The 22029-nt window shown below is 48.3% G+C and overlaps 1 protein-coding gene and 1 long non-coding RNA gene across 4 annotated transcripts in view; one reads left to right on the forward strand and one right to left on the reverse strand.

Annotated features, from left to right (window-relative positions):
* The window catches only part of Zbtb16 (zinc finger and BTB domain containing 16), a 179994-nt gene that overhangs the window by 77155 nt on the left and 80810 nt on the right, over positions 1-22029 (reverse strand). For all 3 annotated transcript variants that reach the window (XM_046465323.1, XM_046465338.2, XM_046465331.2), the window contains exon 3: positions 15571-15668. In XM_046465323.1, the coding sequence (XP_046321279.1) occupies positions 15571-15668 (98 nt within the window). The remainder of the gene's footprint in view (positions 1-15570; positions 15669-22029) is intronic.
* LOC124107391 (uncharacterized) lies at positions 15356-20224 on the forward strand. Its single transcript, XR_006856376.2, has 2 exons — positions 15356-15760; positions 17779-20224. It is a non-coding gene; the product is annotated as an uncharacterized LOC124107391 (long non-coding RNA).

Here is a 22029-nt window from a genome sequence, read left to right on the forward strand (position 1 = left end):
GAGCTATATCAGGAAGCACAGTTACATGCTGTCCTCTGGGGGGGTATGATTCAACACTGATGGGCAGCAACAGAGGTGAGGTAGGGCCACCCAGAGGACATGCTCAGCTTGGCCATGCCCCAGGGTCCCTTCCAAAGGGCAGTGGAAGGTCCTTCTCAGCCTAGGCCTCACAAGTGGCAGTTGTAGGCTCCTACCTCCTACGATTCCAGGTAGAGGTGGTATCCAGTGGGAAGATGGCATATGTAAAGAAGCATCACCATCAAGAATCCTACAGGACAGAAAAGACCCTAGGGGTTGTCATATTTATATCGGCTTGCACCTTGCCCACCCAGGTTGGACAGAACCCCGTAGAGATAGAGGTATTCCAGCTCATGATCTGCAGCCAGGTCCTGCCCTCAGAGCTTAAGAAAGACTCTACCCTGAGTCCCCTTGCTTCTTGGTCAGCCCCAAAGCCCACACCTGTCCATCTGAGTCCTTGATTCCAGGAAGTATGACTCCAGACCTCAAACCCCAATCAAAGCAAAAATGGTCCCCTGCAGGGCTCTTTCAGATGTGCTGGGCTGTTCAGGCAGTAATCCCCAAGGGACACCTGCATGCCCAAAAATCTGGTCTCCGGGCCTTTGTCTATGCCGGGCACATTTAATGAAGACCCACAGAAGAAGATTCCAGCAAATCAAAAAGTCTCAGGGCGTCTCTCCTTACCTGGAGTTACCTTGTTACCCAAACGACTGTGGCCTTGCATAATTACTCCAACAAAATCAGCCGCCAATGAGCTCCCGTGCTCAATTAGCTTATAATAGTCAGCCAGAGAGCTGCGAGGTTTAATCCACCTACCCCAGAAGGCTTTTTATCCCAACTACCTAATGAAAAGTTTAGAACTTGATATTTTTTTTCTTTTTTTCTTTGGCAAGCAAAAAGAATTCCAATCAAAATGGGCCTGGCTGGGGGAGGGAGGAGAGAGCCCATTAGCTTCTGGGGAAAAGTCTAGAAGAGGTGTCTGTGCCAGGCTGAATTTCAGGAAGAGCCAACTCCCCACAGAAGCCCTTGGGCCTCCCTCTGTCCTCCTCTAGGGGACAGCCAGCCCACATCCACTAATGGCACACATAGGGTGTCCCCTTCATGGTCAAGGAAGGAGGCTGGGGCCCTGGGGACCTCAGCTATGACAGTGCCCACAGTTCCTCCCCTCACTCCAGGGGGCTTGAGTCCTTGACTCACCAAGGGCAGCCCTCCAGTGCTGTTTTGTAGAGCTCTGGGCACTCATAACAAATGTTCGGTTCATCACATCCTAGATGAGAAACTTACCATTTGGGGGTCTGTAACCAATTGTAAGCCTTGCTTTTCCTTGTGGGCTTGTGTGGTGGCTACCTCAAAATGGAGGGAATGCCTGAGGTGGCCATTTTCATTTTAAGGGAAAGTTTCTCAACCTGGGAGTCAGGAGGATTATGTTTTTGGAGATCTCAGGACCCTTAGGTGCAAGAAACCGGACCTCTGAAGATGGTTGTGAGCAGAGGAGGAAGAGGAGGAAAGATGTCTACCTGGGTGGTTCTAGTTCACAGAAGTTCTTGCTTCCTTTTGCTCAGAAAAATAGGCACACCTTCCACCGCGGAGCTCCTTCTGGACATCCCACCAGGAAATCCCCCACCGAAATCCCACGAAACTCCTTCCTGAAGCCTTTCCTCATCTCCCTGGTCCGTGGAGATTCTCCCTGCTCTGAACTCCTCTGTTTCCCACTCGTCCCCTTGTGGGAACAGTGAGCTTCCTTGGCCAGGGGGCTCATGTCATCTTTCAGCCACCATCAACAACTTGTGGGTAAGGATGGCAGCTTCAACTCTGCCCTTCTAGGCGCTGCATGCCACTGGACCCCAGTTTGGTTGCTAACTGATGAACTAATTCAAGAACAATTTTCCCCCACAAGAGAGCCACGTGTGTGACCCAGAAGAGTCCGTGAAGTTTCTCCACTGCCCAACCTTTGCCATCTGGTTTCCTTTGGGCTGAGGTTTCACTTCCCAGAGAAGGTTCCTTCATCCCCAGAGTATGCTAGGGAAGATGAGCTTGTCAGAGAACAGATATAACTAGCCTCCTGATGAATGATCTGAAAGGTCAGGGAGGCCACCATCTTCCTGACAGATCACACTCCAAGATGCTACCAGTCTACAGAGCTAGTAACTACCCAAGTGGTCCCAGCTCCCACATTTTTGGGCTGCAGCACAGGTCAGTTGCCCCTTCCACTCCCGACCCCAGGGTGCCTTTCCCAGGAGCAAAGCACCCAGCTGAGTGACCTTGCAAGAGGGGCCACAGGCAACTCTGTCTTCCTGTCCCTCTTGCTGTGGGGCATAGTCCAGGTGAGGAAGAGGAGGGGGCATGATGTAGCCAAGCTCTCCCTGGGTGGGACAGCCACATACTGATCCACAGACCCTCCAACCATGCTCCCAGAGCCATCCTCCCCACAGTCCTGCAAGTCAATACAGAGAAGTAATAGCCACAACTCAGCAACCACTGGACACATGCTGCTCTGGCAGAACAGGGAGAAGCTAATAAGCCAAACCTTCTCCTGGTGGCCAGGTGTGCTGGCTTGTGCTGTACTGTGCAGCTCCTGCCCCCAAACCCCTGGAGACATGACCTTCCTGATCTCAGCTCCCTGGTCTCTAAGACATTGGTTAGTTCTACAAAAAGAAAAGCAGGAATTTAGGCACTCAAAAAGTACGAGGCCAGGGGCCAGGTACAGAAGTATATATACCAGAAAAGCAAGGGGGATAGGTAGGGAGAGAGATCTGGATTTGAATCCAGTCTTCAACCTCTGGCTGTCTGTTCTTAGGCAAGTTCATTCTTTAAGCCTTAGTGTCCTCATCTGCAAAATGGAGTTAGCATATTCACCTTCCAAGGCCAATGTCGGCTTAAGTGAGATGAGATGTACAGAACACCAATGCTCCAATGTGCCTGGAACGCAGCAGGTATTCAATAAATATCAAATGTCTTTCTCTCCTTTACCCTACCATCCATCCAGAGTCATTCATTTATTCGACAGATAGTTACTGAGATCCCGCTATGATGTGGCTGTGGGGATGCAACAGAGCATGCTACTAATAAGGTCCCTGCCTCCCTTCCTGCCTCCTTATCCAGACTGCTGACTCCCAGGGCTAGAGGAAGCAAGGGAGCCCCTCAGCTCTATCCTTTTCCATTGACCCATTCATCCATTTATTTGTTCAAAAACAACTAAGCTATAACCACCTAGCGGGTTACTATGCTAGGTAGTATGTGAAACACAGAAATAAATCACATATTTGCAAGAAGCCTAGAGTCTACTAGGTGAAAAAGGACAAGCACGTAAATAACTATTTAACAAAGAATGTGACAGTTGCCATAAGAGGGGGTAGATAAGCGGCTGAGGGTTATCAGGCCGGGACGGCCTCCTGTCCTGCCCAGACAGACGCATCCTCTGACTAAGCGGGCTGACTTTCAAAAGAGAGAGGGACCACTCTGGCACTGTTCCGAGCATGGGAAACAGGCAGGATCTATTTAAAACATCTAGAGGCAGGTCAGAGCCTTTTCTGGCAACTCCCAAAACTTGTACTTTCTGGAGCTGCCTGGGTAACCTGGACAGAACCAGTGCTGTCCAAATCCTCCAGATTTGTAAAAAATTACCCCTGGTTGCCTGGATGATAAAGAATCTTGCCCTTCAAAGGAAGGGTCTGGGCTCAGAGAGAGAAGGGGCTGGCGGGGTGCTGGGGAAAAAGGGAAACGCCCCACAAATATGGATCAGGGCTCAGGGTAAAAAAAAAAACAGCAAAGGAAATTTATGCATTGTAGTTGCTTTACTACCCAATTAATTCAGTAATTTCAAAAACAATTTTATTTATGTTCCATTTACCACATCAAAAGTGGAAAAAATCCTACTGATGCTAAAATAATACCTCAAGGCATCTATTTTTAATCAGTTAAGAAAAATAAAAAGAGGTGGGGGGAGAGTTAAAGGGAAAAAAAAAAAAAGAACTAGCCCTGGTTTCTGTACAATCTCTCCCAGGCAGACCACCAACCCTCAGAGAGAGAGAAAGAGAGAAAGAACACAGCCAAGCCCTCTCTGAGAGCCTTCCTGGCTGCTGAAAACCGAGCTTGTCAAAAAAAACAAATCCATAATGGCCCGAGGCTCCTCTCCAATCTATTTTCTGCTCAGCTGGTTTTAAATGAAGTTATTATGAGTCATTAAAACACCCGCAAGCCAGTGGAAGTCAGCCAATTACAATTTTAAATTTAGCCTGTTCTCTGCCCCATTCTCTTGTTTTCTTCCTTTGCCCACAGAATGCTGCTGCTGTTATTTTTTCCCTCCCTCCCTTTACCCAAAGTGGAAGAGACAGTTATGAAAATGCCTAGTACTGCATGGAACGCAGAATCATTCATATGAAACTCAAATTATTAAATTAAAAAAAAATGCAAACTTCCGCCCCCTCCAAAGTCAACCGAGACTCGCCTCAGCCCACTAGATTCCTCGGAAACTCTGGTCTGGGCCCTAAAGGTCACAGGGCTATTTTTAAAATGAAAAGGTTCTTCACTGGGGTCTTATTGAGAAACGTTCACATCCATCACACATGATGGACATGCTCTTGGCTAAATGGCGGGGGTGGGGGGGACCACCAACATCCGAGAATTAATAACAAACAATAAAGTTGCAACTCAAAAGTAGCAGGCTTTGCAATCAAGCATGAATGTCAATGGAAGTCACTAGATATGATGAGCTCATTTAGGTTTTTAAATCTTCAAGGTAATGGCCTGTGCGGGCCCATTACAGCAAAGGAACAATTTTGAATATTTCATGTAAACACTTCTTCTCAGATCTTTTTTTTTTTTTCTCACGCTTGCACATACAAACACCTGTGTGCACACACAGTGTTCTGACTAGAACTCATCCCCTTGTTTCTGGAAACATAACTGCAGCTTCTCCATAACCCCCAACAAGTAACTACTTTCCTACCCAAAGAACTGTCCCAGCCTACTGCTTCTACCCCATAACTGATAAGCTTGCAACTCCAACACAACAGACCCCCAAACCTCTGCAGATGCTCCCTATCACCTCAGAGCTCCCCCGCAACACACTCCATTTTTGGATCTGAAATGGCCCCCAAAAGTTTGAATGTGAAAGGCTTAGTCCCCGGTGCTATAATGTTCACAGGTGGGACCTTTGGAAGATGAATGGATCATGAGGTCCTAACCTCATCAATTTAATCCACCTATTGATAAATTCTTAATTTAATGGGCCATTGGGAGGTGGCAGAAACTTAGGGGGTGGGGCCTAGTTGAGGAAGTAGAGGCTTGGGGACACAAATGGAAGAGTATATCTTGTTCCTGACCCATCCCTTTCTCTGTCTGCCTTCTGACCATCATGAAATGAGCAGATTGTCTCCACCACGTGCTCTCTTCCATGATGTTCTGCCTCACCAGAATAACGAAGCCTAATGACCAAGGACTGAGACTTCTGAAACCATGAGCCATAATAATCGTTTTTCTTTTAAGTTATTTATCTCAGGTATTTTGTCAGAGCAACAGAAAGATGATTAACACACACCCCATGACAGGATCAGTCCTCTGGCCATGCTAGATTTGGAAATTCTACTGCCCCAGGAAAGCAAGCAAGGGAGCTAAAGCCACAGATCTAGGCAGAAGGAACACCTGTGATGGGGAGGAGGCCAATGTCATTTTCTCACTATTTACTGAAGGTCAGTATGGAGACCAGGATGCTGTTAGGGTTTTGTTGAATAAAAGAATATCCTGTTTGAGGTATCCCCAAAAAGCTCATATGTGAGACAATGCAAGCAGGTTCAGAGGAGAAATGATAGAGTCCTAAGAGTTTTAACCAATCAGTGAATTAATCCTCTCATAGGATTAACTGAGTGGTAACTGAAGTGGTAAGTTGTGGCTGGAGGAGGTGGGAATTGGGGATGTGGCTTTGGAGTATATATTTGTATCTGGCAAGTGGTGCCTCTCTCTGCTTCCTGATCACAATGTGAGCCACTTCTGTCTGCCACACTCTTCTGCCATGATGTTCAGCCTCACCTTGAGCCCTGAGGAATGGAGTCAGACTTCTATAGACTAAGACCTCTGAAACCCTGAGCCCTCAAATAAACTTTTCATCCTTCTCAATTATTCTGGTTCGGTCTTTTAGTCAGAGCAGCGAAAAAGCTGACTAGAACAGATGCGACCATGTATGTCTATCTCCCTGGTAGCTCTGGATGAGTTGGACCTTAGGATCTGTTCTTACCAACCAGCCATATTGAGAAGACAGCATAAAGTATGAAGAAGCTTCCAGGTCCACTGTAACCAGCAACAGTTTACCAAAAGCATGAAGAGGATTTGGGCCTGAACCAAAGGCCTGAAAACACATGCCCCATGATCTGAGGGTCCCCAGAGCTGAGCATACGTCACCATTCTCTCCTCAACCAGAGTGTCCTCACTCAGCTGCTTCATCTGATAAAACTGAAACTTCAGGTCTCTCCCTGGCATCAGTCCCTTCCCTGGAGGGGCTCTAACACTTACATTCAGAATCCTTTTCTGAGGGAGGACACCCAAAACCGTGTAAGCCTCGGGTCCACCAAACCCAGATCTGCCCTAGTAGTACAAAAACTTTAGTTAAGGATATTCTTTTATTCAACAAATAGGTGCCCAAAGCCCTCTCTGTGCCAGGCACTTTGCCAGGCCACGGATTTGTGAGGGTGAACAAATAGCAGGGTGTTTGGTAAGTTCTGTGCTCATATACACAGCAGAGACCCAAAAGAGCAAGTCTTTACAAAATGGATTATGGGTAGCAATGTCCAGTAAGGGCCTTGCAAAGCCTAATCCTGATCATGTACTTGCCCATCCTCGGCTCACCTTGAAAAAAATATCTAAAGACCAGGGAAAGCAGAAGCCATGCCAGAAAAGCCCCACTCTGGTCCCTGTGAGGCAAGGGACAACAACAGCACATGAGTCCAGGTGCTGGAAGGGTTCCCTGGTCACTCACTCAGGAAGCCTCACCAGGTCTCTGGGCCAGAGTACCATTTTGTTCCCCACTCCGCTGCTGCCCAACTTCCAAGCTAAGAAACGCGGAGGAAGGGGAGAGACGGGAAGGAGACTGAGAGACAGACAGCCAGATCGCCTGACAGAAAGAAGGCCAACCAAGACTGATGGCGACAAAGACAGATGAAGACATAAGAAAGAAGACAGAAAATACACAGGAGTGTCAAGCAGAGGCTGAGGCTAACACAGACACAAGGACAGTGACAAAGAGATGAAGTGAGATGAAAGGAGATTGGGGGAAATGGAAGGAGAGAAGAGCAAAGCTGAAAAATAAACACCTGCCACCCTGGAGACTCAGGAGAGAGCACGGAGAGTAACAGCACATGGTGTGATAGATGGGGAAGGCAGGCTCAGCCCGTCAGAGGGCAAGAGCGTGGGGGCTGGGAGAGGGCAGCAGTGGGAGCCCCCGGGAGTCCTGGCAAGGTGCCTGTCTGGGAAGCTAAAGGAAGGTGAGAAGCCCCCTGGAATCAAGACCACGGCATCGCCCTGGGATCAATCCCAGGCAACATCCCTCCCTTATAACCCTGTAAGCCACTTATCCTCAGATAAAACCAAGGTCCAGTAGCCCAGGACTAGGCAGGAGGGAAGGAGCAAGCCAGAGGAAGGAGAATGCGAGAATAAACAGCAGACAGACAGATGTCCCAGCATCCACCCCTCGAGGGCACTGCACATTTCCTAACAGGAACGTCATCATCGCCTGTAAAATCATGTGGTGGTATGAAAGGGGGTGTGTGTGGGAGAAACCGCCCTATTTGGGGATAGAAAAATCACTGAGACACAGAAAGAGAGAGAAAGAGAAGAGAAGGAAGAAGGTTATTACATAATTTCCACTTTCTTTCCTCCACCCTTCAAGTAATGTTCTATCTGACAGGCTCCTCTCTGAGGGGGGAAAATGACAAATCCAATCCAAAATTCAACAGCCTGTGTTCTGTTCAGAGAGCACACAGTGTACTGTACAGCCCATAAAACTCCAAACAGCCTCCAGACACTGCCGCAATCGTCCTCCATCAAAACACTTTGTCTTGCATACAAAAATAAGATACAGCGCTGAACGGAATACAAAATCAGCCCATTACAGTACAGAGAGACTGCTACTTAGCAACGAGGGGGCTCTAAAGCCTCGATGCTCTACAGGAAGCAAAATCTGTCGAGCCTGTTGGGCAAATGATAAACATTAGCAGTATTAAAAAACACAAAAGCCATGTAAATGGATAGACATAATGTGGAAACGAATTTATAGAATAAATTGGGATGGGGGCTTGAGGGTGGGGGAGAAGCTGGGTGAGATCCAGAGGGGGAGATGGAATGGGCTTCCCGACCCCTGCTATGGCACCATATGGAGATCCAGACATGTGTACGGGGGTCTCTGAACCCCCTCTTCACAAGGGCTAAAGGTGAAGGGGTGGGAGAGAAGTGGTACAGCCTGTTCAAAACAATGACCTGCAAGGAACTTTCCAAACTTTCTCAGTTCGGGTAGACTGACGTGAAGTCCTGAAGGCCGAGGCACCTGGGCACTCCCACCTAGTGGCACCAGGGTGGACAGTGTGGGGGATGTATCTGCCCCGCGGCCAGCATCGCATGCTGCACCACCATGGAAACTGACACTCGCTGTAAACAAAATCCCTGGCAGAAAAAATATATATATATCCAGACAACAAAATCAAACACACCCCATCTGGGTTGGAAAATCAGTATATTTCATCAGGTAAAGGGGAAAAATACCCTGGCTGTGAATCAGCAGCAGGATTTCGGATCTCAGCCAAAACAGGAGCTAAAAAGCAAAACCATATTCTTCTGCTCTCAGTTGAGGCTCTTGAGGCAGAAAGCTAGAAGGGGCGGGGAGGCGGGGAGGGGGCAGTGAGGAAAGGGGAGGCTAGAAGGGGGCAGGCAAGAAATGTATTTTTCATCAGCCAGTGTATAATTTATAAACAGCATTAAACAGTTTTTGTTTTCTTTCTCCTCTCTCCCGTGTAGGGGCTTGGACCGCAGTCAAGCCTGCATTAATTTCTGCTTTGGGTACAGTGTGTTCTTGGAGGCGCATCTGCAAGCGATCATAAACTCTCTGGAATGCTGGCAGAACATCCAGACCTGCCGGCAGGCCAGTGACGACACCACTCTGGGAAAAGTTCGGGAAGCAGGCCAAATTCAGAGTAGGGAGAGAGAGAAGTGTGTTCAAGAGCGAGCCGGGGGAAAGTGGCTCCCTTCACCCTTTCCTCTCTGCACCCCAGTCACCTATGCAGACCAGAGGGCCAGCAGCCCAGCCCCTGAGCCACCCACATCGAATCTTCTCTACCTTCTTAGCTCAACCACTCAGTGGTGCCCATTTCTAAAGGGCCGAGGAGAGTTCCTCTTTGGGAATCTCCTGGTTTTATCCTGATCTGAAAGCTAACGAGAAGAAGGGGAAGTTGACATCCGTTGGAAAGAGATGGAGCAAATGGACTGGTTAAGGGTTTGTGTGTGCCTGGCACCCCCAAGCCTCTTGCTCTGAGCAGTACCTAATCCAGAAAGAGAAGTGACAGGGAGGAAGAAGCTGCAAGGCGACAGGAACCAGGTCCAGAGAAGCCAGGGTTGGGACCCAACTTGCCTTTCCAATCCCTCACAGTCACAGGGGATTCGCCATCCTACTTGCTTTCCCTGCCTTCTCTGTCTTTAAGGAGAACTCTGAACCCAAAGCTACACCCCAAAACAAGAGTCAGGGGGGAACCAGGTCAACCCACAGCACAGATCTTTGCCATCTTTTTTTTTTTTTTTCCTTCCACCTGATTGCAGCAGGGAAAAGCATAGGAAAGCCAATCTGGTTTCCGGTCCTGACCTCTCAGCACTTTTCCCCGTTGGCTGGTCCAGGTCTCAGATGATAAGGGTTGGTCACCCCATGCTCCCACTGGGGTCAGAAAATCTATCATCCAAAGCCCACATACTTTCCCTGTGGCCCCTCTGGGGAGGAGCCTGGGCTCAGGGGAGATTTGTCAACTGGCACGACTCACGGTGTCTAAGGAAGGGAAAAGGCAGCAAGGAACTAGTTGAGGGGTCTGTCCCTCGAGATGGGCTGCGTGGACCTGGCCAATGCAGGAGGACAGGCCTCCTAACACTGTGGCCACACACCAGCATGGACTGCCCGTCTTCACTTTCTCCTGGGGTCTCACACATCTGATAGCCTAGCCCAGTCAAACTCAAAAAGGCCAGCAGTCCCTTCTAGGAGAGAGGGCGGGGGGGGGGGGAGTGTCACTCCCTTCTCAATCTTTCAGGGCTTTAAAGAAAAGTAGGACCCATTTTGCCATTCTGAATGTTCTGTGATCTTGTCTCTCCTTTCTAACCCTGATCTGTCTTTGTCTAGTCTCTGCACTTCTAGTGGCCCTGCCCATCCCCACAGGTGGTCAGGCTCCTCCACCAACTCCCTCCAGAAAGCTGCACTCGCCTTCTATTTAAGTTCTTCCACCCTCTAAATTTCTCCTACACCTCTTTCTTGGCACTTGTACACACGTTCTGTAGTCCAACAGATCTCTCCTACTGGACTTAGGCCCCCGAGGGCAGGGGTGCAATGGTATTCTTCCATTAGAGCTGAATACAGTCAGACATAGAGTTGGTGCTTCTTAAACACCCACTGGCTCCAAAAATGAATGGCACTCCCAGAACAGGACCAGGCCACCTCCACACCCAAACCCCTCGCAGGAAGCAGCCGAGTCCCAAACAGGCACAGTTCTAGGCGTGCTCTTGCAACCCTCTGGTGTGTTCAGCCAAACCGTGGGAAATACTACCTGATGGAAAGCCTGCCACTAGCCAACCTCAGAACCAACTGGAGCCACCACCTGGGTCTGTGGTCTCTACAGGGACATTCCAGAGCTAGGAATCACTTCTGTTAGAACAGGAGAGGCAAAGAGGTGGGACCCAAGCCCCACGAGGGGAGAGGCAGCAAAGGGTGGAGAAAGGAGGCTTTGGAGTCATCCTGGGACACAGATGGGTAGGGTGGGGGACATTCTTCTGCTCACTGCCACAGTCCTACACCCAAGCTTCACCCTGCCACAGGGCCAGCTCTGGCATGCCACAGAGGGAAGCTGCCTCTCTTCCCACCACCAGCCTCTTTCCCAATACTCAAACCTTCCGACCCCCCAAACCACCTCTGAGAATGCAGAGCCTGGACAGGTCATCCCATGAGTTATTGAGTTAATTTACTGTTGGTTTAGTTTAAACTTATGGTTATCATCAGGTATATCTCATAAACACTTGATTAGTTAACGTATTCAAATCGAAATAAAAACTTCAATTACACTGAACATTCACTACTACCATTTAAAGTCTTAAAGAAGAAGAGGAAGAAGTAAGAGAGAAAAAGAGAAAGCAGTGCCTCTCAGAAGGGCCTCCTACAGGGCAAACTTCTAATTAAACAAATTGTCAATTTCAACACAATGAAAACTGATTTAGGAGTGTAAATTTAGTATTCCAGTCACTGGAAATAAGACCTCGCCTTGTCGATCTCCTACAGGCTGATTTCATCTGATAGGGAAATGAGGAGGAAGACAAGGAGAGAAAGGGGGGAAAGATGCGGAGGAAAGGCAAGCCGAAGCCGAAGCCGTTTTCTCCTTTCATAAATAACATCCCGGTGGAATTCAGTGTGGCCTCTTCTCCAGCATCGGAGAAACTCTTGCCTCCTCCTTCACCCCACCCCTACCAGATTAGAAAAAAAAAAAAAAATTAATCGCGTATGATGACAACCTTGGCTCGGCACTCACTGTACATACTGTACCCACAAGTCTGGCTCGCAGCCAGGCCTGGCCCAGCGCCAGGACTACAATAACAAACACAGGCAGCGCTAGCCAAGAGGGGGTGGGGCAGCCAACACAGCCCTCGAGCAGGGAAGGGAGCCTGTGCGGCTGGGCTCTGCTAAGCGCTCTGGAGCAGAAGCGCAGGGCCGGGGTGTGCCTGGGCAGGGGCAGCCACCAAGACCCCTGCTCAGATCCCAGGCTCCCCTACAGCATGCTCTTTTTAACAAAACAGTCCCCTAGGCTGGTTCTTCCAGGTTCTGCACTGCTGCTCCAAGCCTTGATCATCTTCTATAAAATGGGTCTGTGCTACAGATCCTGAGGGTCCATTCTCACTGTCAGCTCCTCGCTGCATGGAGCCTTCGAGATAGGGGAGAAAGGAAATCTCATGTCATCTCAGTAAACGTGTCTTCTAAAATAACAGAGTTCTGTTGTTAGGCATCTGGGCTCTGGGATCAGAATGTGTAAAATCACTAGTGGAATCTTTGAGAAAACCTGGCACTACCAGCCCAACCCCAACAAGTCCAGGTCTCCACAGGGTCCCCTCTCCCAGGAGTGGTCACTGTTCAACAGGGGGCAACCAATTCAGGAAGGGGTCTAGCCTCACTAACCCTTTGTGCTCTCTGATTTTTAAGACATTCCAACACAGTGAGAGGCATGCATAGCCACAGGAAGAAAACAGAGGCTAGAAATCTCAGGTTCTGTAGGCCCTGAGCTATGTGCAGGGGTGAATTTAAATCACGAGGATGACTCATCATACCTGCTCCATCACCAAATCCTCCTTTCAAGGGCACTGGCAAGTGACTCTCAGAGGGACAAATCATTTGACCAATGAGGCAGGCACAGAAAGCAGGATTCAACTTCCAAAGCCTCTGGCACATCCAGATGGGGGCCTTGGAAGTGCTATCTCAGGAGGACTGGAGTGCACTTCCCCAGGGACCTGTCAGTCCTGGGGGGGAGGGGAGAGTGGATAGTGCCAAGTCACTATCTTGTGTAAACTGGGGGCACCAAACACACAGGAGAATATGAAATCAGCCACTGACCTCTCTATGGCACCCACTGGCACTGTGAACATGGAATTCAGAGCAGACAGCAGCTAACTCACATGGACTCTGCTGCCTTAAAGAGGGTTGAAATATGGGCCAGGGTCTCCTGGCCTCTCAGCCATGAAGAGTTCCTGTGTAGACGAAACCAGGCAGGAGATGGGAGTCTCCTTGAGTTGCTCATTGGTCTCCCAGGTTGCACTCACTCATTCAACAGATATTTTTTGACTCCAGTAATGTGCTGGGCACTGCACTAGACATGATGGGGACTGATCCTGGGCCCAAGAAGATTACAATCCATTAAGGAGAGAGGGAAAGGGAAATCCTGCAATATTCCAGGCATAGTGCTAAGGATGCCACCCAAGCCCTACTTCCTGAAAAAGGAAAATTAGGGTTAAATATTCTCATTTCACAGTGAGGCTCAGGGTCAGAGAGTCCAACTCACACCCACACGAACCCAAGATCATATTGTCAGGAGGTGGGTGACCCAATTCCTTCCCCCACATCACCCTGTCCCCACAGAGGGGAGATAAGGCAAGTCCATGATTAACTGTAACACAAAGAAGAAAGATTGTACACAAAGACAGCTCCAGATGAAGAAATATGGGCACCGCAAATAAGGCACAATTGCTTCTGTTTAGAAATGGGGGATGGCTGGGGATGGCATCATGAAAGGAACCTTGGAAAATCTGGGAAGATGGCAGACAGAATGGGGACAACAAAGACACAGGACTCAGAAAGCAAGGAGCACATGAAGTAACTCAACAAGAAGGTGAGTGTGGTTAGAGTACTGAACTCAAGGGAAGAGCAGCAAGAAAGGGTGCAGACTGCGGTGGAATTTCAGAGAAGGCAAGTGGGTCTCAACAACAGATGAAAATGCATATTGTGGCATCAAAGTATCCAGTGCCATATAGGTATCTGGGGCAGGGAGCAAAAGAAACAGAAAGCCCACACTTTGGCTCTCAGGGTCAGGGGGAGGTGGCCAACCTTGTTGGCAGACAGTTTATGAAACCACACACTGAATCCTAAACAATGCACAAGCTGAAGGGAAGCTAAAGGTGTACATCATTAAAAGAGAAGAAAAGTGCTGGGCACAGTGGTGCATGCCTGTAATCCCAGCGGCTCAGGAAGCTGAGATAGGAGAATCGCAAGTTCAAAGCCAGCCTCAGCAACAGCGAGGTGCAAAGCAACTTAGTGAGACCCTGTTTCTAAATAAAAAAAATACAAAATAGGGCTGAGAAAGTGGCTCAGTGGTCGAGTGCCCCTGAGTTCAATCCCTAGTTAGCCCCACTGCCCCCTCCCAAAAAAAAGAGAAGAAAAAGTGGAGTGAGGGGGAAGGAGACAGACATGGGGACAAATGGACATATGACATAGAGAGCTGCCTGGGATGCTGAATCTCTGTGTCTGAAAGAGAGAAGAATGGGAGACAAGAAAAATTTTGGGCACTTTAGGAAGGACCACGAAGGCCAGGGAGAGAAGTCACATCCTACACAGGGCAGAGTCACATGGTGAACTGAAGCAGAGCTACCAAAAAGCGCTTATACCACTGTATGCATACAGGGTCACAGGAAGAACAGCACACAGCCTGCCAGCCAGGCAGGAAGCTTCTGGAGTTAGGTGATAGCTTCAGAGGTAGGAAAGGGGAGGAAGGTGCACACAGAAGCCATTGATAGCAATTAAATATGAATTGCATGCTGGGTTCTTGCTATGGATGCCTTTAACATACTTTCTGTCATCTAATCCTCAAAAAAAAAAAATGTGAGTTAGCAACACCTGCACTTGACAGATACAAAGCTAGAGTTCACAAGATAAATCTGGCCACGGTCACACAGTTAGCACCTGTCACAAACAGGATTTGAACCTTCATCTGCTTAAGCCCAAAACTCATACTTACTTCACAAACACTAAACTGCCCGGAAAGTCAGTTGCTTCAGGCAATATGGAGAAAAATGAGGAAGAATTTGACAGATATCAATATGTGGGAAGACCAAATAAGATAGCCCAATTAGCTCCCCTAAAAAGTGACCCCAAGTCTGAAAGTCAAGGTTACTACTACAGGGAAGAGTATGCCCACAGCAGGACAGTGGTGAAGCCTCTACAACTGGGTTCAGGGCCAGTGTCCCCGAACCCAGAAGCCGCAGCGTCAAACCTGCAGGATCCTTCCCTCCACCAGAACACCCAGGCATGCAGAATACCAGCAGCTTCTCTCCTTCCACGCCTCATGGGGCAGAGCAGCTTTGCCCAAACACCAGCAAAATTACCAGCAGCCACACAGCCGACCCCACTAGAATTGGATAAAATTAACTTGCAAAAGACAGCACGCTATAACTAGCTTTGTGTTCCAACCTTTCTATATCTATTTAATTAAAGGCTCCTGTATAATGTGAACCCAATAGTCAGATTCATTAGACAGCGAGAACCTAATTCCACAACTGTTTTGCTAATGAAATTGCAGTCTACTTTGGAAGGTAGATCACACAGGGCATGGGTGCCAGTGATGCCCTGGGAACCCCAGGGAAGCACGAGGATGGGCTCATCCAATGTGCACACGGTCAGGTGGCTTTTCTGCTCCATGAACCTGGAAGGAGGATCCAAGGGACAAGGTGGACCAAGGTCTTGCCTGGCATCAGGGTCACCCGAGCCACAGAAGGCTCTGAGTTGGAGGCGAAGGTGGGCAGGAGGTAGTTGCCTGTGCCCAAACGGGCCGTTAAGGCATCCTTGCCTACCTGAATGAGCCAGTAAGTGCATTCTCAGTCGCAAACTATCCAGGAACCGCTTTCCGCAGAGCTCACACCCGTACGTCTTCATCCCACTGTGCAGCTTCCTGTAGGGGAAAGGAAAAGACAGGTTGCTGCTGCTCTGGCTGGAACGAAGGCAGGCCCAACCCTACCTGGGGGCTCTGAAGCCATCTCTCAGGTAGGTGAACAGGAAGAAGGAAGTGGAGGGCATGGCACTGATGGAGACTCATCCCTGGATCTTCTGGCTTCAAAACCCCACCCCGACCCCAGGCCAAGGCCTGCTGCCAATAATGCGCCCATTCCTAGTCTCAGCCAAGGATGGAAGAATAGGGTACTTCCTATGGCTTGGTTCACTGTCACATTGACCAAGGGAACAAATCACACCTGATTCCAGAGGGTTAGGGAGGTAGTTCCCAGGACAGTCAGACAGACATGCTCACTGTTCAACCAGCATGGGTCATAAATGGAAGCGCACCGGCCTCTGCTTACCTCAGACTGAGCTGTTACCCTGCATGCACCTGGCTCCCTGCCACCACTGCTAGACAGCAGGAGGGCTGCACCTATAGCCTTTCTCTCTCCTTTGCCTAACCCACTACAGTGACTGGCACAGAGGAGGCTAAGGCCCTGAATAAGCTTCTAAAGGAAATAATGTCTTTACAGACAGTCAGGGCTCCCAGATGTCCTCAGAACTATGGTGATCCCTAGAACACATTTTTCCCCTAAGGACCAGCTTTAGAAGTGTCTTTCTTCTGTGTGTCTTTCCCCAACAGATAAAAGGGTTCCAACAGTAGTCATTTTTGGCTTTCCAAAGTACTTTTGCACACATTTTGCAGTACATTTTGTCACCATTGTGATTCTGTGAAGTGGCTGGCCTGTGCAAAGACAGAGGCACTGGTGACAACTGGTCACAGGCCCAGCCTGCCACAGTTCCCTAATCCCACTTCCCGCCTAGGGTCTTTCTTGACAGACCCCTTGCTCTATCATGAGGCAGCAATGGAGTCCAGAAGATACAAGGAACAGGATGGGCCAGCAAGCAGGGAGCTGAGTCTGGGGAGAGGCTCTGAGCTTCTGGCTGGCCCCAAAATGCTGACCTTCCTCCCATCCATACTCTGTTTCCAGGCACTTACTGCCACTGCCAGATCTGGGCTCTGGTCTCCACCCCTGCCCCTGTTTGTGCATCTTCCCTGCACCTTCCCCTCCAGAACAGGGCAGGCAGTGGCAGCCAGAGGTAGCATCTGTGGGTGGTAGGACAGTGCGGGGCTCCCTGGGAGCCAACAGCCTACTGCAATCAGAACGTTGAACTGTCAAGACCACAATAAAAGGCTGGACAGCTGATACTGATGTTACATAAAACTTCATATGAGGACAGGGATATCATGCACTCAAGCAGGCAGTGCCCGAATTATGACAATGAAACTGAACTACCAACTTCCAAATCCTCAAATGAAAACCCAAAAGTGTACCCAAACCACTCCCCAGACTCAGTTCCCTGCTTGCCGGCCCATCCGGTTCCTTGGGTCTCTCCATTGCTGGCTCATGATGGAGCAAGGGATCTGTCAGGAAAGGCCTTCGGTGGGAATTAGGATTGGGCAACCATGTCAGGCTGGGCCTGTGACCTGTTGTCACCAGTGCCTCTGTCTTTGCATGGGTGATAACACAGGCCAGCCAATTCACAGGTCTAGAAGAGCCTCAGCCCATGGGCCGCTGTGGCATGAGGACAGCACACAATCCAATGTGTTCAGTCTCCTGAGGGTGATCACACACAGTTCTCTTCGCAGAACTCTTTCTCAACCGCGTTGTTTTGTTTGCTCATTTTCCCTTTATCCCCTTGCCAAAGACAAATGATTTCTCAATCACACACATGCACACCCACGTGCGTGCGCGCGCGCGCGCGCACACACACACACACACACACATTCACCCACATACACACACCTCGGCCCTATATTATCTCATTCTTGGCCGCTGCTTATCCATCCAATTGAGAAATAACAGAACATTTGAACTGAACATTCTTAACTCTAGATGTATTTCACAATATTCGGCACTGGGACCGGTCCTAATAGTGTTGGGGTAAAGCTTTTAAATACGTGCCCAGGTACGTGCGTGCAGGTGCATGTGTGTGAGCACATACACACATGATAGTGGAGCATTCCTGCCTCTTGTCTGGGCCTGATGGATGTTTGCTTTTTATAGGAGATGTTCTACAGGGTGGCAAAGGCTCCATTTGTAAGTGGCTCTTCAGCTGAACTTCTCACACACAGTCCTGGTGACGTCTAGTGGATGACAACTTACGAGTTCCAGTTTATTTTCATCCTCTTCATTGGTAATTTGTTAGTTTCCAGAGGTGCTCACCTTTCACTGGTGGCTGTCAAGAGGAACAGATGGACCAACACCCACTTGGATTTACTTTCCAAAAGGAATCTACAGTGGCCAGTATTAACATTTGGGGAGCCACCACCAGCCAGGCTAACCTCCCCTCTTGGGCTCCTTTTTTTAAAAACATTTTTTTCTTTTTTAGTTGTGGATGGACACAATACCTTTATTTAGTATTTTTTATGTGGTACTAGGGATCAAACTCAGTGCCTCATGTGTGCTAGGCAAGCGCTCTATCACTGAGCCACAACCCCAATTCTCCTATCTCTTCTTGAGAGCTCCAGATCAAGTCCTTCACCCTGATGAACACTCTTTCAGTAATACTTCTGGCCTTTTCCCTATATGCAAATGGATTTGCCTTGAAATTGCTGGAAGTGTCTTTTCTTCCAGTGGCCAACTGGAGTGGCTTGGTGTGAAAGATGAAGCACCTTTGCCCTTTCCTTATAGAGATAGCAGGGCACAGGAAAGAATGCCCAGTGAGCAGCTAGAAGACTTATATCCTCATCTTGACTCAGTCAAGATAGCTTGTTTCAAGACCTTGGACAAGTAGTGCTATCATAATCACTCCTCTTTTTCTCACCTGTAAATGGATGTGGATGATAGCTAAAATTTCAGGTGGAGACCAAATTTTATTATTCAAAAGTCTTACCCACATCCTTTTACCTTGCCTCCAAGAAGTCCCTCTCATGGGCACCATTATTCTTGCTGAGCCATGCTCCACTTGTCACTGCCCACTATGATGTTCTCTGACACTCAGGCAGTCAGGCTAAGAGAGCCCAAGCAACCTGGACCCAACCTGGCAATCTATTCATTTAAAAACTTTCTAATCCAGATGGCCAGAGTTTCCTCTTTCACTCACTTGTTATTTGTTTTTCATTAAAAAAAGCTCCCAGAACTCATCACAAGCCTTTCCTCTGAACATCTTTGCCACCATGCACTTCTAGCCTTCAGAGACGTAGATGTTGTCTTGTCCAATCCTCAGGGTGAGAACACTACCCTGGAACTCTGTCACTAACACAGTGACCCACACAGGTTACCATGGGCGAATGTGGGATCCACGTAATCCTTACCTAGGACAAGCACACAGGTCTCACCCACTGGCAGGGAGATCCAGGCAAATCACACAAAGTCCAGAAGACAAAAAGAAAACAACTTCCCAGCCTGCCTGGGAGTTCAACCTAGCCTGTTTACTCCCATCTTTACTTATTGTTCAGATACCAAGAAGAGTGTAGAGAAGTGGAAGCTTCTCCTGATTCAAAGAAAAATAAGTTATACTCCATGGATGTACAGTATGTCCAGATGCACTCTACTGTCATGTAAAAATATACTAAAAAGAACAACAACAAAAAGCAAATGGCAGAGAAGACTTGATTGCATTCACTGGGCCTGGTGACCAATAGACTCTATGACAGAGTCCACAGAAGAGCCAATGTGGATATAGAGTTCCCAGTGGTTTCTAGAGCAAAAGTACAACTTTGTATGAACTTACGGTCATCCCTCTTTAGAACACAACCTCCCCAAACCACCACCACCACACTATGCAGGGGCATTTAGATCAAAATAGAAATTCTGTCCACCTTCTTCCTCCTCATCATACGCTTGAGTCCTGTCTTTTCACAAGGTATGACTGCTTAGGACCATCTGAAGTCATCAACCTCCACTATGCACAGGGAAGGACACCTAGGGATAGTTTTACACTTTGCTGTGTACTTCTCTGGTTGATATTGAAGTTTCTATATTCTGTTCTCTGAGAAAAAAAGCCACATGGCTGACCACCACCTTGAAAGTAACTTGGTTCTAGCATAGCCCAAGCATTTGACCCCCTCCCCATATGCAGTGGAGGATCCATCTCCCCCCATATGCTTCAAGTCCCCACTATTTATTCTTGGGGAATGGGCTCCAGATCTCCTCTACCCCTCGTGGTGAGCCATCTCAGACAACACCTGGCCCACTGCATATAACATTCACTTAGGTCCAAAATGACAATAACAACAACAAAAATTAACCCCTAACAAGTTTCTATCTATATTCTCAAGAAAGCAGAATCAATATGAGAAATTAAGAGATAAGCAAATCTGAACCTTTTAACAAGTAACAAAAGAGAAGGACCCATTTATTCCCACTAATTGTCAACCATACAACTCTCACTAGTAAAATCAAGATAGCAAGATACAAGTTCATCATCTGAATCATTTCTGTGCTATTACAAGTGTGAAAATCCATAAAGATCCTGTCTGATTTAAATTAAAACTCCACAATGACAGAAGCCATGTGTATATTCCCTTTTATTCATAAGGCCTAGTTTAAAATGGATTGTTCAATACCACTAAAGAAATCCATCTAGATAAGAGTGTAGGGTACTCCTCTGCTCATCCTAATAAAAATCCAAGTACAACAGTTTCATGGGCAACCACCAGTCCAGAACCAGACTCTGTCCTGTGGCCCCCGAAATCCATACAAAGAAGCCAAAGACTTTCACATCAGCATGAAGCTTGAGCTTAGAACAACCTCTCATTCTTCAGGATAAGCCTTCAATCACCCCAGTCCACCTAGGACAGCAAAAAACATGAGTGACAGCAAGGAGAGACTGACACCAAGTTCCATTCTCCCTACCTTCAGTCTCCAGAGACAGCTGGCCTTAAGAGTACTCTCTACAGGAGAAGCTCAGTCCACCTCCATGCCACGCGGCCAATGATCAAGGAGAGGAAGCAAGGAGAAGGGCTCGTTGCACCCCCAGGTGCCAAGAGGAAAAGGTCAAGTGTACCAGCTGGCAGAGAAAGGGGGGGGCTCAAGTCACAGCACTTCCAATGCCACATTTTTTCCCAAATTCTCTGTCCACAGAGAAATGGCAAAGCTGGAACAGACCAACGGGCAGGGAAGGTTTAGAGAAAGAATTCTCGGTTCTAGTAGCCTAAGAGCTACCCTTCACTTTCCTGCTGGAAAGCTGAAACTGCCTGACCTGTGAATTTTGCTGAACAGGCCAGTGATGGAAACTGGGACCTGTAACTGGGGAAAGCCACTGGGAGGGAATTCCATAGTTGGACCATAGATGATGATTTCAGCTTACCTGATCTATCCCCTGAACCCCTACTCAGAGCATGCCAGAAGGGTCTTCCAACTCCCCTATCCTTAATTTGAGGCCGTTCCAGAGGCAGAAATCTCCCCAATGCTGAGAGCTTATGCCTTCTGATCCCAGGGCCATCAGTGTGACCTAGTCAGTGCTTCTAAGAGGTACTCACAACAGACAAGAGGAGGCAGGATATTCTGTGAATGAGACCCAATCAAGGTCTGAATGACCCTCTGCTCTCTCAAAAGCCCACTACCCACACAAGAAGCAACCCCTCTCCAAGATCTACTTACCACAAGAGCCCAGCCACCAAGCAACCTTCCTGGTCCTCTCTGGAGCTGGCCCTGGCCCAAATGATGCTGTGTCCCACCCCCACCCCACACATGGAATGGCATGAGGCAAGGCCCTTCCCAGAGCTCTAACTCCTCTGCACAGTGATGACACTGTACACTGGCCAAGCTCACCTTTCCAAGTAGAAACTGAACTAAGTCAGGGAAGAGCCATCCTAGTTAGAGAAGATGGGTTTACTCATCTTCCTTAGATCCATAGGTTAAAGAGCCATACCTCCAGGGACCATTTACCCTTAGTTCAAAATCACAAGAGAAAGGTCAAATCGTCAATAGCCTTCTGTGCTTTAATGCTAAGAGGAAGGAAGGAAGGAAAAGCTACGAAGCTATCAGGATTTCCTCCCAAAAACAAATTCCAGGGAGATTGCAGGGGTTTTTCCATATTCAGCCCAAACTCCCACACTTTCTAGCTGCCTTTTTATGGGAAAGGAACCCTCTGAACAGAGCTGGTTCTACTAGAGGCCTGCACCCTAAACCACAGCATACTATTCACAGGGCACCTGGGACACTCAGAATGTTTCCTACCTTCTAACGGTGACAATAGATCTTCCCAAAGAATGTGTCTTATTGCTACCAACAGTGTCATATTCCAGGCGGGGCAGGTCATTCGTTAGTCATTTGAAGGGTCATTCTCCTTACATATGTGATTAAAGACTA

This window comes from Marmota monax, unplaced genomic scaffold, assembly GCF_021218885.2.
Source record: "Marmota monax isolate L192 unplaced genomic scaffold, Marmota_monax_Labrador192_F-V1.1 WCK01_AAM20220418_F8-fsc00045, whole genome shotgun sequence".
NCBI lineage: Eukaryota > Metazoa > Chordata > Mammalia > Rodentia > Sciuridae > Marmota > Marmota monax.